Here is a 16,300-nt window from a genome sequence, read left to right as displayed (position 1 = left end):
AAAATGTGATGATTTAAGCATTGATCAGATCAGCGCTTCATGGGGCCACCTTAAGCCCAGTGAGTGTCTCTTTTAGGTCAAAACAAGAATCTGTGATGTCTTATCTTCGAGTTAATTGTGTCTTCTAGCTCATAGTTGTGATTGAACTGAAGTTCATCCTGTGCAGGACATTTCTGAATGTATTACATTTTTTTGAGAACGTTTCAGTGTTTGTGGACACATTTTACCTAAATAACACAATTGTCAGCAGATTAGGAATGCTGGGAAAATAATGTGTCAGCAGATCCCCAAGTCAGCTTAATCACCTACAGCAGCTGCACTCTCAGTGTGGGAAGCGTTTCAGAATCATTCAGAGGTATCACTTTTTTAACATTTTATTCAAATATTCATCAGCAAATCAACAATATTAAAGCCTTAAAGAAATATTTACAATGCACAGAAGGAATTCTCTGAAAATATAACTTTTGATAAACCGCATTATCATATTTACAGTGCAAGAAACTGCAAAATACTGACTGACAAGTTGAAAAAGTTTCACTCACTTTGAGATCATAGTCACAACTGCTTTGATTCAACATTTAAAAGCCTAAACTGCAGCAAAACATTTGAACATGCAGCGTCTGCAAACATACAGCATTCAGTCAGAGTTATTATGTGTGGTGGGATGATAATCTTATCAGCCACAGTTTTTAGAAACGCTGTTTCAGCAATGGGCGATAGTTTCTCAAAAGACGCAGAGATAGAATCCGACTGATTTCACACTATGAGATTTCAGTTTCAGGATAAGAAAACAGTTTCTCAATAAGCTGTGAGCAGAAATCAAAAAGGAGGGGCCTTCTCTGTCATGCATGCCTGCAATCTTCAACAGGATATTTCCCCATTAAGACCTGCAGCTGGAGGGAGTCAGTGTGATACAACAACAAAGAGGCTTTGAGCTAAAGAGGAACCACCAGCAGGAACTGTGAGCAGTCCTTCTGTGTGTGCAGGGGAGGGGTACAGTATCAGCCTGATGCACTTTAACACCACAAACTCTTTAACACTATGCAGAAAGAGGATGTTTGCTTCTGAAATGTGTTTTCACGTTTGACTTATGTACTATGTGTTATGGCTGTTGGCAGGAAACAATGTGCATTTACCTCAAATAACTGTTAAAAACAACACAATCCAAAATAAGCAAAATAATATACAGCAAAAGCACAATACTGATCACTTTGGAGCCACTGTTTAACAAGTTGAAGTCCATTGTAAATGTCTTTTCAGAGTTATGATGTTGTTTCCTGGCAGTCAGATTAGTTCCTGCGGTCACAAATGTTGCTGGAAGGTCAAACACTCTGAGCTGGCAGAAAAGCTTTGTTGGCTGTGTGTCCCTGCATACAGGAGAGCGTCCTTTGTCAACCTGCAGTCGAGGGGTCATGGGAGAAAAAGGTGACAAAGTCAGAGTCAGACACACACACACACACACACACACACACACACACACACACACACACACACACACACACACACACACACACACACACACACACACACACACACAAACACAGAGGTCATGCTTTGATCATTTCTAGGGTGGTGTTTGACTTCATAGTTATAAGTTTAGACTTCAGTAGTGGTAATGTTTACCTATATTTCAGCCAATATGAATATTTTTTGCAGTTTATCTTCACAACATGAACAATAACTTATATGTAGATATCTTCAGAAACAAATCTACAACGCTTCTGTCAGACATTGTCAACATAAATACTAAATATAAACCTGATTTATGGGCAAGTAATTTCTGTTTGTGTTGATTTTGGTCTCTTCTATTGACAAAATGATGCCTTTTGTAAACTACTGGTTAACCTGCAGACATTTAAGATGTGATTTCTGTCTTTTTTCTCCTTTCAGTTTCCTATATTTCCATTTGTTTGACAACTACATCCTTGCAGCATTACTAGGCATTAAAATTCATATAACAAAAGTTCTACATCTCTTTGTTCAGTTTTGTTGTTGTTGTTGTTGTTGTTGTTGTTGTTGTTGTTGTTGTTGTTGTTGTTGTTGTTGTTGTTGTTGTTCGTTTTGTTCAGCCTTGTTTGCCACAAGGCCACATCTTAGATTTGGCAATTTTTCAAACCAGTTACAAACTTCTCACAGGGACTTTTATTCAAAGACGTATGTTACAAAAGAGTGACGTGAGGCAATTTTAACCAACATTAGGGAAGTAATGATAAACATGAAAGAAACCATAGCCTCAAAACTTTTGGCAGGATTAAAGGTCTAAAGGTCAGACAGCTTTTTGAATTTAGTGGGCTCTTAGTGTAACTTTGATAAAAAAAAACTTAAGTTGGTACTTGTTTTAGGTAGAGTTGACTTTCTTTAGATAAGACACAGGCCTTGGTGGGCCTTTTATTATCAGCACGTCCAGTTCAGTTCAAAATGAGTGATTATTGTGAACAGTTTTTTCAAATCATTACTGCTGACCTTTTTGACCATCAAATACATAAAAAGTGATTTGGATCACACAGCATTATCTTCAGCTCCAACAACAGAGTTAATCCAATTAGCCTTGTGATCAGCGTAAAATGCTCCACTCATTAATAGCCTAAATAAAAATGAAGGGGGTGTCTAGGGGATTTTCTCCTTCACAGTTGGTAATCAGTTCTTTGTTTTGATCATATTTTGCTTGATTTCTGCATAAGCTAAATCAATCAATCATGTCACTTCCACTAACTTCACTGTATCAAAGACAGTTTTCTCTATTTAAATCAGACTTGTGGCTGTTTCCCTTTCACTTGAACTTATCTCGTACTATTGGTCATAGATGAGGCATCTGAAGCTGAATGGAAGGTGAGTTTTTTTTAATATTCCAATTTTAATGTTTTTTCTTCCTTCATGTACTGATCAAAACATTGTATCCTCCCAAAATAAAATTACATTGCTGTGAGTTCCTTTGATGTTTGTATTTGCAATGGCAGCGTTTTGGATAATATAGTTAACTGTCTAACATTTCTTTTCTGAGCACTTTAGCTGTGTAGTTTTGTGATAGCAGGGCTTTCTCAACTGTGTTTGTTTCATTCAGTTTGATCCACTGTTGTTCCTAATTTGCTCTGGAATTTCACAGCTGTTGCAGTTGATGGCATCACATTGAGCAAGCCCAGTCGCCTAAACGTAACATTTACTTCTGTTTGGAGCTCTCTTGTGTAACCTGATGTGTACAGAGAGCCTCTGTGTTGAATGTAAGTTCCCTCTAACCCTTGGCCAGCTCGTGGAATAAAATCCTGAGAAAAAGCAGTGTGCAAATGACATTGGTCAACAGTTCACTGAGCGGACCTTGACCTCGTCTTCCCAACCATTTCAGTAAGGAGGCTATCCTCGGGTAAAGTTGCACCATGCTTCCATGCGTGCCTGTTGTGATTGCTAACAGATGTTAGGAGTGTTTGAGCTTTCAAACTCTAACATGTGTAATGATGAGAGGGTCAGAGGTCCGGAGTTAAAGTGATACCGAGAGCAGCCAGTGCATCAACACAAACAGAAATTAGCATCAAAATAAAAAGTGTATGAAAAAAAACACAACTGCTTTTGTGTTTTGATTCCATTTACATTAAGATAGCTCTCTAAAAGCAGAAATCTACACCTGTAGTTCTAAATCACAGGCACTCACGCAATGACTGTTTAACTTACTCATCAGTACTTTAAGACAAACTTTCAACTTTGATGTATTACTTAAAGTAAAGCTAAAATACGCTCATGCATTTTATTTTAGAGAATTCCTTCTGTTTCTAGATCAACCATTACACTTATTCATACACTGAATGACAAAAAGATAGCAAAATCAGCTCTCTGACCATGATAAATCGAGGAAAACAAACTAAAATAACTAATAGATGTGACACTATGTAAAATTACAAGTGTAAAGTTCACAGACCGTTTAATGGACTCATGCTTGTTTAGTATCCGCTGTAGTATCACCTATAACAAACAAAAACATCAAGTTTTTAATTTCATCCTCCATGTAATGTAAGTGATTAAAAAAAAAATCTGACAAGCAATTAACACTAAAGAGAGAAAAATTGCTTTTTGGTAATTTGACTTTCAACCGGAGAGAGTCCTGGACTCTGTTTGTATGTGCACAGCTACTGAGAAGCCAGCTCAGCAAACAGACTAACAGCGACCTCTGCTGGAGAAACAGCAGAGAAAAAAAAAGTACAGAGAGGCAGCGCTTAGCTTTTTGTCTCCAAAAATCTGAGACGAACTTCAAGACATGATCAGCTGAAACTCTTGATTCTTTCAAGTTGAGGCTGAAGACTCACCTGATTACAGCTGCCTGCTTTTAAAATTATTTTGCAAAAATTATTTTGCACAAATTATTTCAATAGTAGTTTAACTTTTATAGTTTGTATAACTTTTATAACTTTATACCTTTATACTGTGTTTTAAACCTTCTGTTTTTGTTGTTGCTTGCTATGATATTTCAAAGTGTCTTTTTTTCTGAGATGTATTATCTGAGATGATTCCTTTAATTTTTGCAACACACTATGAAATGCCTTGTTGCTGAACTCAGTAAGATATACACTTGACTTAATGCCTGATTTCTACTTCTGAACAAACAAGACACAACATTGATTATCAAGTACTTTAAGTTTTTTTTCTCAAGTATTTCTCGAGATTGACGGCATAAATAAAGGGATTAACTGGTTAATGATATGACTGATTGAACTGGCTCACTGATTATTAATCCAGGTGGATGGTTTGAGTTTTCAGAGTTGTCATGTTTCGACAAACAGTGTAGAAAGGCTAAAATGTTTGTTTTATTAAGTACGGGAAAATGAAATGTGTCCTCAAGTCATCTTGGGTAATTGTGAAGAATTCATTTCCACCCCTTTCTGAGTTAACGGAGGCTTACCATCTTTTTTAATCCATTGTCCCAGCTCTTCCATTTCTAGCTCAAGCACTGAGGGAACATCCTCTTCAAACATGGGCCTGGAGGGCACAAAGAGTTTGGAAAGTCAGATGAGAGATATTAACAGCTGGGTGGCACCAGCTATGCCTCTGTTGGCCAATTTAAATGTAATTTCTAATCTAAGATGAAGTTAACATTCTACTAACATTTTACACCAACTGAAAAAGTTTCAACACAGGCATAAGTTACATGCTAAACCTTACCCTTGGCTTTTAGTGGATACAAAGTTCTCTCTGTAAAGCAACAGTTACTATAACAGGCAACAAAAAGATAGGATAACTCAGAGAATGAGGTGGAGCAGAAGGTTTTTATGGCTGTTCTTCATCAATAATCTCACAAGGGATTTCATCCCCCATGCAAGAACTGAAATCTATTCAAGTGTTTATGTCTTATATTGGGGAAAAATAGTCTTAATATACCTAATATGAGCTATGTTGACCGAATGTGCCCAGAATTTACTTATTTATGTTCTTTTATCAAGACATTATTTTAATTTTAAAGAAACATGACAAGATTTTTTTCCTCATCACTCTGGCAGATTTTCTTTACAAGAGTTTCAGGCGCCATTTTCGTCTCTTAATACATTTAAATAAGTCTTTTTTATTTTTTACTTAGTGCAGTGCTTAGAAATTAGAGACTTTTATTTGTGTTCCTGTTGGGATAATTTTTATGACTATTAACTATATCAATGTGTGATGTAGTTTATTGTTTAACCACTCATTTTCACAGTTGTTATTTAACACTTGCTGTAGATTAATAATCACCTTGTAATAATACTTTGTCATGCTTAACCTTTTTGTTGTTATTAGTGGATGAATAGCATTGAACTAAAATATTTTTTAGCTCTAAGCCTGCTCAAAGGCAGTAAGGCATGAGTATGAACTCATTCTAAAACAACACAAACAACATAAAAAAGAATCATTCAGGGATTGGCACAAGGAATGTAAAACATTTCTGAAACAAAAATTAGCTGTAGTAGATGTTGTGCTACACTAGTTAAGATGAACCATGTTTCAACAACGCAACACTGAAACAGCTTCCATTACAAACTAACAAACTTCAACATATGAACAACCCTCCTCTCCTCTCCTCTCCTCTCCTCTCCTCTCCTCTCCTCTCCTCTCCTCTCCTCTCCGCTCCTCTCCTCTCCTCGTCATTTCTTGCTGTGTTAGCTCCACATCAGTGGCTGGTAGTGGCATTTTGCTCAAAATATATATATATTTTTATTTTTTTTTTACTTTAGTGGGTTTACTGCAAAGAATCCTAAGTGATTGTTTCTGTCTTGTGTTGGCTTAGAATTGTCTTATTAGACCTAAATTAGGCTTAATCTAACTGACAAACCTAAAAATGTCTTACTTTAAAGTATTAAGAGACAAAAATGAAAAGAGTAAAAGAATCTGTTAACTGGGTAAGAAAATTTGACTTGCCACTTCTCTCAAAATAAGAGAAAAAATGAAATACATTTTCCTGACAAGTATATTTGTCTTAAACCAGTGGCATTTTTTTTTACTCTTTACAGCAATTTAGGCACCTTGTTATTCTGGATAAGATATTTTGGTACAAGTTATTATTCTGGCGTGGGCAGGTGAATGTGACTCACAGTATGTCTAATGGGACTTTTTTTTCCAGTGCAGTGCTATCCTCATGTCTGGTGTATTACTGACTGAGTTGTACTTCTCACAAAAAAAGGAAAATTGAAATACTTACATGGGCACTTTCTCCGTGTCAGGCCCATCCAAGAACGGATCCTCCTTTTGAAGCTCTATGAGAAAAGTAGTTAAATGACGAATTACATTATTACAGAAATTTGGTCAAGGTTAAAAGTTACAAATATTATTTTCAGCTGAAAATGTCGTTTTGGACTTTACATGAGCCAAATTCACCTGACTAGTCCAGAAAAATGTCTCGTTTCAAGTGATTGAAAGACTAAAATCAGATCTGAATTGCTTGTAACAAGTAAAATAAAAATCTGCAAATGGAACAACTGAAAAGTTACTTGTTTTAGGACATTATTCTAGTTTCAAGCAAATTTTCTAGCAAATTTTTCATTTACCATTGGCAGGTCTCTTATTACATGTTACAAGCAATTCAGACCTCATTTTTATCTTTAGATAACTTGAAACAAGACATTTTTCTGGGCCAATAAGTTGAATGTGGCTCATATCAACTGTAATAACACAGTTTTTACTTAAAATAAGACAAAAACACATCATAAGATTCCAGGTTTTTGCGGTTTTCCCTCTTGTGATGGATATACCTTGATCTCTGGCTTTGTTGTTCCACCTGCGGTTAATGAAAATACCGCAGACTATCATGCCAATGATGATGACCACCAGCACTACAGGGATCAGGATGATGATGGGACTCAAACCTTCATCCTCTCCATCCTCTGGTGAAGAGGTTGGATCTGAAAGACCAGGGTCCTGTGTTGTCTCTGAAAAATCAGTTAGCAGTCAAGCTGAGCTGGAGTGAATCAAACTGTTCTGGTGACAGAAGTTTTACTAGAAAATGTGAGCATTTTAAAATTATATAAGTTTGTAAATACACAAATTAAATCGTGTTTTTCTCACATACCATCAAAGTTTTCTGGGCTATCTCCAGAGCCAGTTCCTTCCTCTGTCATGTTTTTAATTAGAAACAACAGCAGAGAATATAATCAGGTCAATTTTATTAAATGTTTTTGTAATTTTAGTCCAAGAACAACTTTAATTTTTACCTTCACCCTTAGTATATCACAGACATTAACATGTATAGCATATCATTTGTGAAATATTTCTCCAGCGGGAAAATTAAGAAATTTTAAGCAGCACATGGAATAAAAGCTGTTGGAGACTGACCTGTGCCTGCTGTGTCTGGTGGGTTTGATGTTGTGGCTTGATCAGACGATACTGGTTGTTCTAAAAGAGAGAGAATAGTAACATGAGAGTGTGAGATACTCACAAGTTTTTCCACCTCAAACTTATCAAACATTGGTGTTAATAATAAAAAATTATAATAACCCAGGCATGTTTATCCAAAGTGGGGAACAGTGGCCTTATGAGTAACAAACCTGATTCGATGTCACAAGGTGAAAAAGTGATCAATGCCTTTACTAACGTGATAATACAGAGAAATTAAAAACATTTCCCCTAAAGAAGAATTGTTGAATCCTTCACCTCTTGAGATAACAAAAGAGTCCAGGAAGCAAACACATAATGTCAATTAATGCCAAAACTAATGGTTTAGTCACATGGTGCACTTCACAGGTGCAGCTTTACATGATTTGCACAAAGATGTCTGTACTTATCTCAGACTAATATCTCTGAAACCTTGTTCAAGTTATCGTCTCTTTAAGGCCTCCAAAAGCCTCCTCCACAACTCCCATGCTACAAAGTCAAGTCAGGTAAATAATGAAGTACTATCATATGTGTTGAACCAAAAGTCTGTCTGGGAAAGTGTTGAAAGGAAAATCTACAACAACAATGAACAGAGCAGGACATTTCTGTTAATTATTGTGTCTTCTGCTCTTTTAAAGGGATTCACTGATCTGTGACTGGATGAATTGAACAAAACTCGTGTCACCTTCAAGTGGTTCACGTGTGACTTTTTGAACAAGCTGTTAAAAGCAGACTACGTTCTCATCCTGAGGTTACTCCGACACATAAATTGACCTTGCACTTTAAAACTTTTCCCACATTTAGTCTTGGTATTTTAACAAAGTATAAAAAAGTATAATACCACATCTTTTAGTACTGTACTCAATGATTAATGCAGCTTATTCGTGAGTTTCATGTTTGGACTTCTTGAAATATGTCAAAAATAAATTAGTAGAGTTCAGGTTTACCACATGTTCCTCCTCTCCTGGACAGCTTCTTAGGTTTTTAAATGTTGAGATTCACATCTTGATTTCATAATAGGAGAAACAAAATTTAAAAAACTGAACTTATTATTGAGTTTATCTATAGAGCATGTGATAATTCCCTGTTGAATAAGTCTATGACTCCTTCTCTCCACCTTGAAAAGAATGCATCTACTGTCAGTCACATGTTTTCTGTCAAGACCAAACTACACACACGCTGACCTGTTAGTCACATCTCACCTGTGGTCACTGCTTCGCCTTCAGCAATTTCTCCTTGGTCACCTGTCCCCTCATCTGCATTAGGCTCTGTGTCTGAATCTTCATCACACAACACTGCAAGTGAAAACCTTGTGTTACTATAAATGTGAAAACATGCAGCGAGACTTAAAGGAAAACAAGTGCAGGACCTCCGTCAGAAGTGAAACCCGAAAGACAAAGAAGACAGTTATTTCCACCGGCCTAGTTTCTAAAATTACATCCGCAGAGCAGCAGAATAACCATCGCAGTCCAGTCACACAGGAACTCAGAAACACCCGTGTCCATGATTTGCATTGGTTCTTTGCTAGCATTAAAAACGGTTGCAAAATTGAAGCAGAGTAGGCGGAGATTTTAAAACATGTTGAGCAATTTATTCCTGACATGGCTTTGTCATGTTGTTTTGTTGCACAAGAGCAGATCAAGAACTTAAGAATTTAAAGAAGAAAACCAATGAAATGTTTTTCCTTCTTTTTCAAATGTTGTTTTTTTAATTGACCTGAAAAAAACACACTGGCATAAATAATCTTATTTTCAGGGGAGTCATGGACAAGTCAAGTCTACAAAATTACAAACTGGGGAGGGAAAGATTTTGTTTTCACAAGTTTAATGAGTTTAATTTGGAGTTTTTAACTGTTTGAGTTCAAAAAGTTTTAAAACTACAGTATCCATAACCAACATTCTTTACCCTTAGATGAGAAGTTATACTCACAGTCACCATATTGAGACACAAAAGGGAAAGCAGGGAGGAGACAGAAAAGGTGAGAGTGCTGTTGAAAGAGTCAAGAATCAATCTTTGTGTCTTACCTGTACGTGTCAGTGCGGTCAGCAGCAGAAACAGAAGCAGAAGGGTCTTCAGCCGTGGGCCTCTCATGTTACAAGGCCCAGGAGCAGACATAGTGCCATTGTGTGCCCGCTTCCTCCTCCTCTTCTGTCACAGCATCACACTTCCTGATCTGACTAAACAAGTGAAATGGAAGGAAAAAAAAAAAAAAAAACGCTCTTAAAAAACACACCCTCAGACTCACTCAGATAACTCACTCGGATGTGATGCAATCAACTTGTGTGCTTGTTGCCACAAGTCTGACGGCTTCCCGGCTGCAGTACAATCACATTCCTGCTGGTTAGGTATGCAGTCCTTCAGAGTGAGGGGGAAGCTGAACAAACTTTAAAAGAGGAAAAAAAACAATTTGTAAGAATTCAGACACTAACAGCTGCTTAGGCATCCCTTGAAAAAATGTTTGTCCGCAGCTCAGAATAACTCCAAAGCTGTGAGGTTGTTTGCATCTTGGTCTTTTTCTTGATGTTCCCCAGGCAGGATCATAAAGGATACTCGCTGTAGTAAGAAACTGATCATGTTGGAAAAGATCATGCTTCTATGATTATCTATGGTGGAACTCTGTTGGCCTACTTAAAAGGACACTGCTATCTTTCACTTAACAGTGAAGCCATAGTGATTAAGCAGGTTTCAACACGATGGCCAAAACCACTAAGAAAAAAAAGCCTCAAACACAACTCATGCCACTTTCTGTGAATACTGGAGTCTGTTCTCAGAAAGTGAAGCAATAGCTAGAGATCTTTACATTAGATTATTATGTGGCATGCAAAAGATACACTATCCACAGGGCTTCATGCCCCATTAGAACAGAAACTATCACAACAAAGACACAGTGGTGCTTTCATGCTTCATGTTAGCATTCACTGTATGGTTAATAATGCTAGTATGAAGATGGTTAGAAGGTTTTACTCCACGATCTTATTTGATTGAGTTAGCATGCTAACATAATTTCTTTCATATTTCATGCAAGCTTTAAATAGAGCACACAAATGATAGCAATATGATGATTTAGTAGTCTAGAACTGGGCAATAAAACAAATTACTCAACAAAAATATGACTTTTTTATGATAAAAAATCACCAAAAGAAGATAACACTCAGAGAATTAATTGTGTTTTGCTGACAGATGGTGTCACTTCACTCTTCTGCAGAGGTAGGGAACATATTTAGATTTTTTATTTCCTTTTGAGAACTGTCAGGTTAAAAATTAGATAGCCCAGGATGCTAAGTGCTGTGAAACAACACAAACAGTTGTAGCTCATGGGCAGTGAGATGTCTTGAGCTAACTGCTAACAATCACAAAGATGCTAGCAGCACTCCTGTGGTGATGTTTAGCAAATATTCTAAACACATTCACAAACCAAAGTTTGTTAGCATGCTAAAATTAGCTTTACTGAACAGATGACAGGGCGTAGGTTTAATAGGTATAATGCCAGTCATAAAGAAATTAACAAAATGAATTTAAAAAGTGGGGTTTGTGATGAACAAAAGTTCTAAATCACCAGATTTGCAATAATCCTACAGAAAAGACCAAGTGACAGAATTTCATGCAACAAATTTCAAATGGCAAAATACAAGCAGTCTCATTTTGCTTTAGGTAGTTGGTTATTTTATTGTAATTTGTACATGAAAAATCTGATTCAGTAGTTTTTTTCCCCTGAGGGAAGCGATTAAAAGCTGTCTCTGTAACTAATGTGCATTCAGCTAAATGATAACAGCTACAGTGATGCTAATAAGTCTTTAAAGCTAACATAATGTTTAATAGGCTTCATTTTGAAATAGTAAATAGTACAGAACAATTCATGTGACCTCCTCGTGGGATTGCTTGTCAGTTTGCAGATTAATACTTAGGCTAACTTAGCTAACAACAGTCAAGGTGAATGCAAACACAGCAATGTTAAGCAGCATATTTTTGCAAACACCAAAGATCTTATTTTTAAAGTGAAAGCATGCTAAAGTTTGATTGTGAGGACTACTTTAAAAAAAGTGAAGAGCTGTACAGGTTCTTGTTTCTAAAAACTGGAGGTAAAGCAAATAATAAAAAAATACAGATAAAAGTTTTATAGTTGTAAAGAAATTACATTCAAAGCAAAAAAAATTATGGTGAGACTTGGAAAAAAAAAACAGACAACAGTGTTAGGAACATCCATAGTGGACAAGGGGGCACATGATTTCAGAAAGCTCTACATAAAATAATAAGACCTTAAAAATAATTTCCCTCAACTTTTAGTGCTTCCAAAATAAGAATTTTCTTTTCAGTAATATTTTTCTTCTACAGAGGACAAAGCTCATACTGAGTGGCTGCAGTAATGTGTAGCTGTCCTATCTGTCTGACTCATACCGTTCTCTAAAGGTATTTGAGTATTTTATCTCCATGATAAAGACATAATAAGTGTGACCTCTTAATCACTTTGTCATCTCAAGGAAATCAGAGATTATTGCAGACGCCCATGAAATGACTCATTAAAAGGTTGTTTATGATCTAATCTAACCACCGTGGTGCTAATCTACCCCCAGCCTCTATCTTGTAAGAAAGGCTGTCTGTCAAATATAGGAACTTGACTTGATTGATTTTAGCTAATTCAGAGACTAATTTTGTAAGAAAATATTTTTGTTTTTTTGGTTTCAGGTAAAGATAAGGTCTGGCTTCTTTGCAAACTTATCAATTCATGTTACATAAATTCTTAGTGTCTCTGCTTTGCAAACAGATATTGTAAAATTGCTGCAAGGAGGTGTTAGTTTGGCCAAGCGGTTATGCTGCATGTCAGTACTCAGTACTCAAGTAGGCGTCTAAAGCTTGATTCTAATCAGTGAGCCCCTCCTGCACGTCACCCCTTACTATCTCTCCATTAGCTTTATGCTTTATCCACTGTTTAATCCTATCAAAAGCACATAAAAAGGAGAAAAATACAACTTAAAACTTGTTCCAAAAAGTTGGGAGCATTCTCATCTGATGACTGGGCCACACTGCAGAAACAAACAAAGGTTAGAAGAACACAAAGGTATGTAAAAGGTTTATTCATTAACCTGTTTTGGAAACAATATGCATTTTTAAATGGTAATTTTAGCTCTTGGTGTAAAGAGGTGTTCATGTCATCCCAGGTAAAACCTGAGATACATACATTCATACAACAAACTTGTAAATCAGGTATTTAATGATCATAAAATGATGGAATTTAAGACAGACCAGGGCATGTCCCCTTGCCTCATACCTGATGCTTTTTGCACATGTATCCAAGCAAAGCCTAAGGTGCAGGAGGAGAGAGGCTGGTCTCAACTGGTCCAACCTGACAGCTCAATTTTTCTAACAGACAGATGAACAAACATGATTTTCCTTGGCTGTCTCCATATTGATCTTAATTATATTAGACTAAACCCATCTATTTCCTGTATGTAACAAAATAAAATAAATGGAGCCTGTAAGTGTGTCTTGTTTAAGTAAATATGTGAGAGTAAAAGCAAAACACTTAAAACTGCAGTTCAAAGTACATCATTGGAGATGGAGCACTTTCATTGACGTTGCTGAAACTGGCAGTCACAGCATGAATTTTACATGGACACACATCATTAGAGTAAACAGTCAGAGGGTGTTCTTCTATCAGCTGATGCAATAACGAAGCGATGAGACATAATATTTGTTGTTTTAATAAAGTTGTTTTTTTCGCCGTGCTATCACATTGAAAGTGGGAACCCTCTGAAATCCTCGGTTAAACGCCCGGAACGTAATTCATGAAGGGACACGGTACTTCCGGTCCAGTTGTCAACATTGGCCACCACGCGCGTGCCGTTGGTAAAAATGGTGAGTCTGATGATCTGTTAGCATAAATCTGGAAATTTAAAGTATTTTAAGTCCCCATATTAATAATTCTTGTATGTTGCAATAGATTTATCTGTGATGACTTTTTTTTTCTTTTTTAAGCCGAAAGCGCAGAAAGGAAAAGCAGCGGAGAAGGTTGTACATCCGTACAGTAGGAAAGCTGCTTACCTCGCACGGGAAGAAATCAGACTGAAAAAGAAAGAAAGGTGAGTGGAAAATAAAATATTAAGTACTTCAGATCACAGTTATTCCGGTGTCTGGGATACATTGGGTCCATCATAGGAGTGTAAATTTATATAGCGCCAAATCACTACGAACTTAATCTTAAAACGCTTTGCAAAAACATTAACAGGTCAGACCTGCTAGTGTTACGCTTATGGCAGGGACCCAACATCAAGAAACCCAAATGTACAAGGAGAAACCTCGGACAGAACCAGACTCCTCTCATCCGCCTCGACTACGTTGTGGTTAAAATGAGAGAAGTTGCGAGACAGCAACACAGTCCGCACATAAGATTAAATGTGTTGTGTTTTGGCATTATGTAAATAAATATTGATTGAGTCTGTGGTGAAACGGTAGACAATATACAAGACGAGGTAGAAATACTGAGAAGTTAAGATTTCTTCTTAAGGGTGGAACGTGTATTTCAGGACTTAAACGCATCTAAATGGGTGGTTAAAAAAACATTGCTTTGCTTTGCTTGACTTTTTTATTTTTTCATGCACAGACAGAAGAATGACAAGGCAACACGTCTGAGCAGCATTGGTAAGATTAATTTGTTCATTAACAGTGATTGAAAGTAAGTAGCAACCATATTTTGCTAGTTCCTCAATTAAATATAAGCGGCCAAACTACTGCATCTCATGCTGCCTAGTAAATGGCTTCTCTGCATTTGTTTATTTTTTTGCAGCTATTATGTAACCATTGAATAAGTCTGTTTATAGTTGCAATGGTGGTCTGTAGGATAACCAGATACATTTTAATGGACAGTATTCCGAACATTTTGAGGGTTCAAGGGTAGTGCCGGTATAACCTGGATTGAGTAGACTGTTGTGTAATCTTTTTTCATGTTGTGCTTTTGCTTCCTTTGAGGATAAACTTGCTGTCCTTCAAACCCTAAACTTTCTCATGTCTGACAGGTGAGAAGCTGTTGTGGTTTCAGGAACAGTTAGATGCGGAAAAGACTACTTACAGCAAAAAAGATGCCTGTGACATCATTGAAAGGTAAAGAATAGAGGTTTCTTTTCTGCTACTTGTTGTTCTTAAGCAAACAATCAGTGAAATATTTGCATTTCTAAGATCTTCTTTTTGTAAAATGTTTATGCAATGTGTTGCCAGCTTGATTATTTTTTGCATGCATGTGTGTATGTGTGCAGGTACCTCCATAGGTTTGACTCCGAACTGGAGCAGATTGAGCTGATGAATGGAATCAAAGGTCGGCAGGGTCGTCTCCATGGCGCCAGAGAAGCTGTCATCAAACAGACACTTGAGCGAGAGCGTTCACAATATGAAGGTGTTGGATTTGGTGAGTCCTTTCAGTAGAAAACCATTAAACTAGCGTGCTGTAAACAGGGACACAGTCTGTGATGGAAAATACTTACTCATTCTGTTTTCTCACCTTTTCAGAGATTCCAGACATCATCAATGCAAAACATTTGAAAACATTTAGGTAAAATGATTTTAGATTATTCAGTTATCTTTGAATAGACCTGTGACTCTAAATATTAGAAACAGAGCACAAGGATACGTGGTCAAGTATTTTGATTAAATTGTGATGTTTAGTGTGATGATTTTCTCACAGCACATCTTTCATACTAACACTTGTCTGTGACTTTATTGTGACAGGGAGTGGACTGGTGATCTGAAGAAACTTCCAAATATCAAACTGCGAAAGGTTTCTAACAAGGGCTTGGAATCAAAAACTGGACAGGAGGAGAAACAGGATTTAGAAAATCAAATTGAGGATGTTGAGGATGACCTGGACGACCTGGACGAAGAGGAGCTGGATGACAATGTGCTGATGTCAGACTCAAACTAAGGCACAGTGGTCTCACAGTGGAGCTGAACATGATATCAGCCACCAGCAGGGAAAAGCCTGCAGCTCCACATCTGTCCTGAAGGTGGTGCTAAATTGTCAGGGATGGAAAACTGAATCAGACTTCTTTATATTTAGTGACTTCACACAAGCCTGTGAGAGAGGGGTCTACATTCATTGTTTATTGCACAAACAAATATGCATTGTATGTAACCTGAATTTTTACCCAATCAGGAATAGAAAAAAAAGATTTTGACAAAGATGTTGAGTTTTCTTGACTTCGGTTGATATAAGAGGCACAGACAAATTCTGTGATGAGAATTTACATTAGTCCTTAAACCAGCTTAAACCTGGGAAAAAGCAGTAATTAGTTGCCTTTTTTTCACTGTTCAGACATTCAAACAGTGTTTCAAATCTAATTCATGGATGGCAAAAGTAAAAGCTTGAATTACATCAGTGTATAAATAACAGGACCTGACAGACAGGACCGTATAAGCTGTAAACAGCCAAAACAAAACATTAGGAACATCTGGGCTACTTGAGTCTTGCTATTTCAAGAAATATTCAAAATTTTGC

At 36.8% G+C, this 16,300-nt stretch overlaps 2 protein-coding genes across 3 annotated transcripts; one reads left to right on the top strand and one right to left on the bottom strand.

The window, feature by feature from the left end:
* Nucleotides 1–475: 475 nt before the first annotated feature.
* Nucleotides 476–13,169, bottom strand: tmem154 (transmembrane protein 154). 2 transcript variants are annotated; one of them, XM_074699193.1, is made up of 10 exons: nucleotides 13,085–13,166; nucleotides 9,843–9,995; nucleotides 9,021–9,113; nucleotides 7,780–7,839; nucleotides 7,517–7,558; nucleotides 7,200–7,376; nucleotides 6,650–6,704; nucleotides 4,886–4,962; nucleotides 3,908–3,951; nucleotides 476–1,396 (listed from the first exon to the last, which is right to left on the bottom strand). In XM_074699193.1, exons 2-9 carry the CDS (start codon nucleotides 9,931–9,933, stop codon nucleotides 3,920–3,922), a joined length of 627 nt encoding a protein of 208 aa, XP_074555294.1. In that variant the 5' UTR covers nucleotides 9,934–9,995; nucleotides 13,085–13,166; the 3' UTR covers nucleotides 476–1,396; nucleotides 3,908–3,919. The 2 variants fall into 2 exon arrangements, with proteins under 2 accessions (XP_074555294.1, XP_074555302.1); XM_074699201.1 differs by lacking the exon at nucleotides 3,908–3,951 and having other exon boundaries at nucleotides 13,085–13,169.
* A 411-nt stretch (nucleotides 13,170–13,580) lies between these two features.
* tma16 (translation machinery associated 16 homolog) lies at nucleotides 13,581–15,916 on the top strand. Its single transcript, XM_074690869.1, has 7 exons — nucleotides 13,581–13,671; nucleotides 13,792–13,895; nucleotides 14,417–14,454; nucleotides 14,829–14,913; nucleotides 15,066–15,214; nucleotides 15,316–15,358; nucleotides 15,535–15,916. The coding sequence occupies exons 1-7, from the start codon at nucleotides 13,669–13,671 to the stop codon at nucleotides 15,725–15,727; spliced, it is 615 nt and encodes a 204-aa protein (XP_074546970.1). The 5' UTR covers nucleotides 13,581–13,668; the 3' UTR covers nucleotides 15,728–15,916.
* Nucleotides 15,917–16,300: the final 384 nt, after the last annotated feature.

The sequence above is a fragment of the Halichoeres trimaculatus genome, unplaced genomic scaffold (assembly GCF_033239565.1).
Source record: "Halichoeres trimaculatus isolate MK-OKI-2021-1 unplaced genomic scaffold, fHalTri1.1 fHalTri1_scaffold_2, whole genome shotgun sequence".
Classification (NCBI taxonomy): domain Eukaryota; kingdom Metazoa; phylum Chordata; class Actinopteri; order Labriformes; family Labridae; genus Halichoeres; species Halichoeres trimaculatus.
Note: the sequence above shows the minus strand (reverse complement) of the source record. Positions and strands in the feature narration are given on the sequence as shown.

Excerpts from the sequence above, each read along its gene's own strand:
- tmem154 (XM_074699193.1), bottom strand. The coding sequence starts at position 9,933 with ATGTCTGCTCCTGGGCCTTGTAACATGAGAGGCCCACGGCTGAAGACC. Across the intron at positions 7,840-9,020 it reads AGGCGAAGCAGTGACCACAG|AACAACCAGTATCGTCTGAT; the intron begins GTGAGATGTGAC and ends TCTCTCTTTTAG. Across the intron at positions 6,705-7,199 it reads CAACAAAGCCAGAGATCAAG|AGCTTCAAAAGGAGGATCCG; the intron begins GTATATCCATCA and ends CTTTTCTCATAG.
- tma16 (XM_074690869.1), top strand. Across the intron at positions 14,914-15,065 it reads GCCTGTGACATCATTGAAAG|GTACCTCCATAGGTTTGACT; the intron begins GTAAAGAATAGA and ends GTATGTGTGCAG. Across the intron at positions 15,359-15,534 it reads AAACATTTGAAAACATTTAG|GGAGTGGACTGGTGATCTGA; the intron begins GTAAAATGATTT and ends TTATTGTGACAG.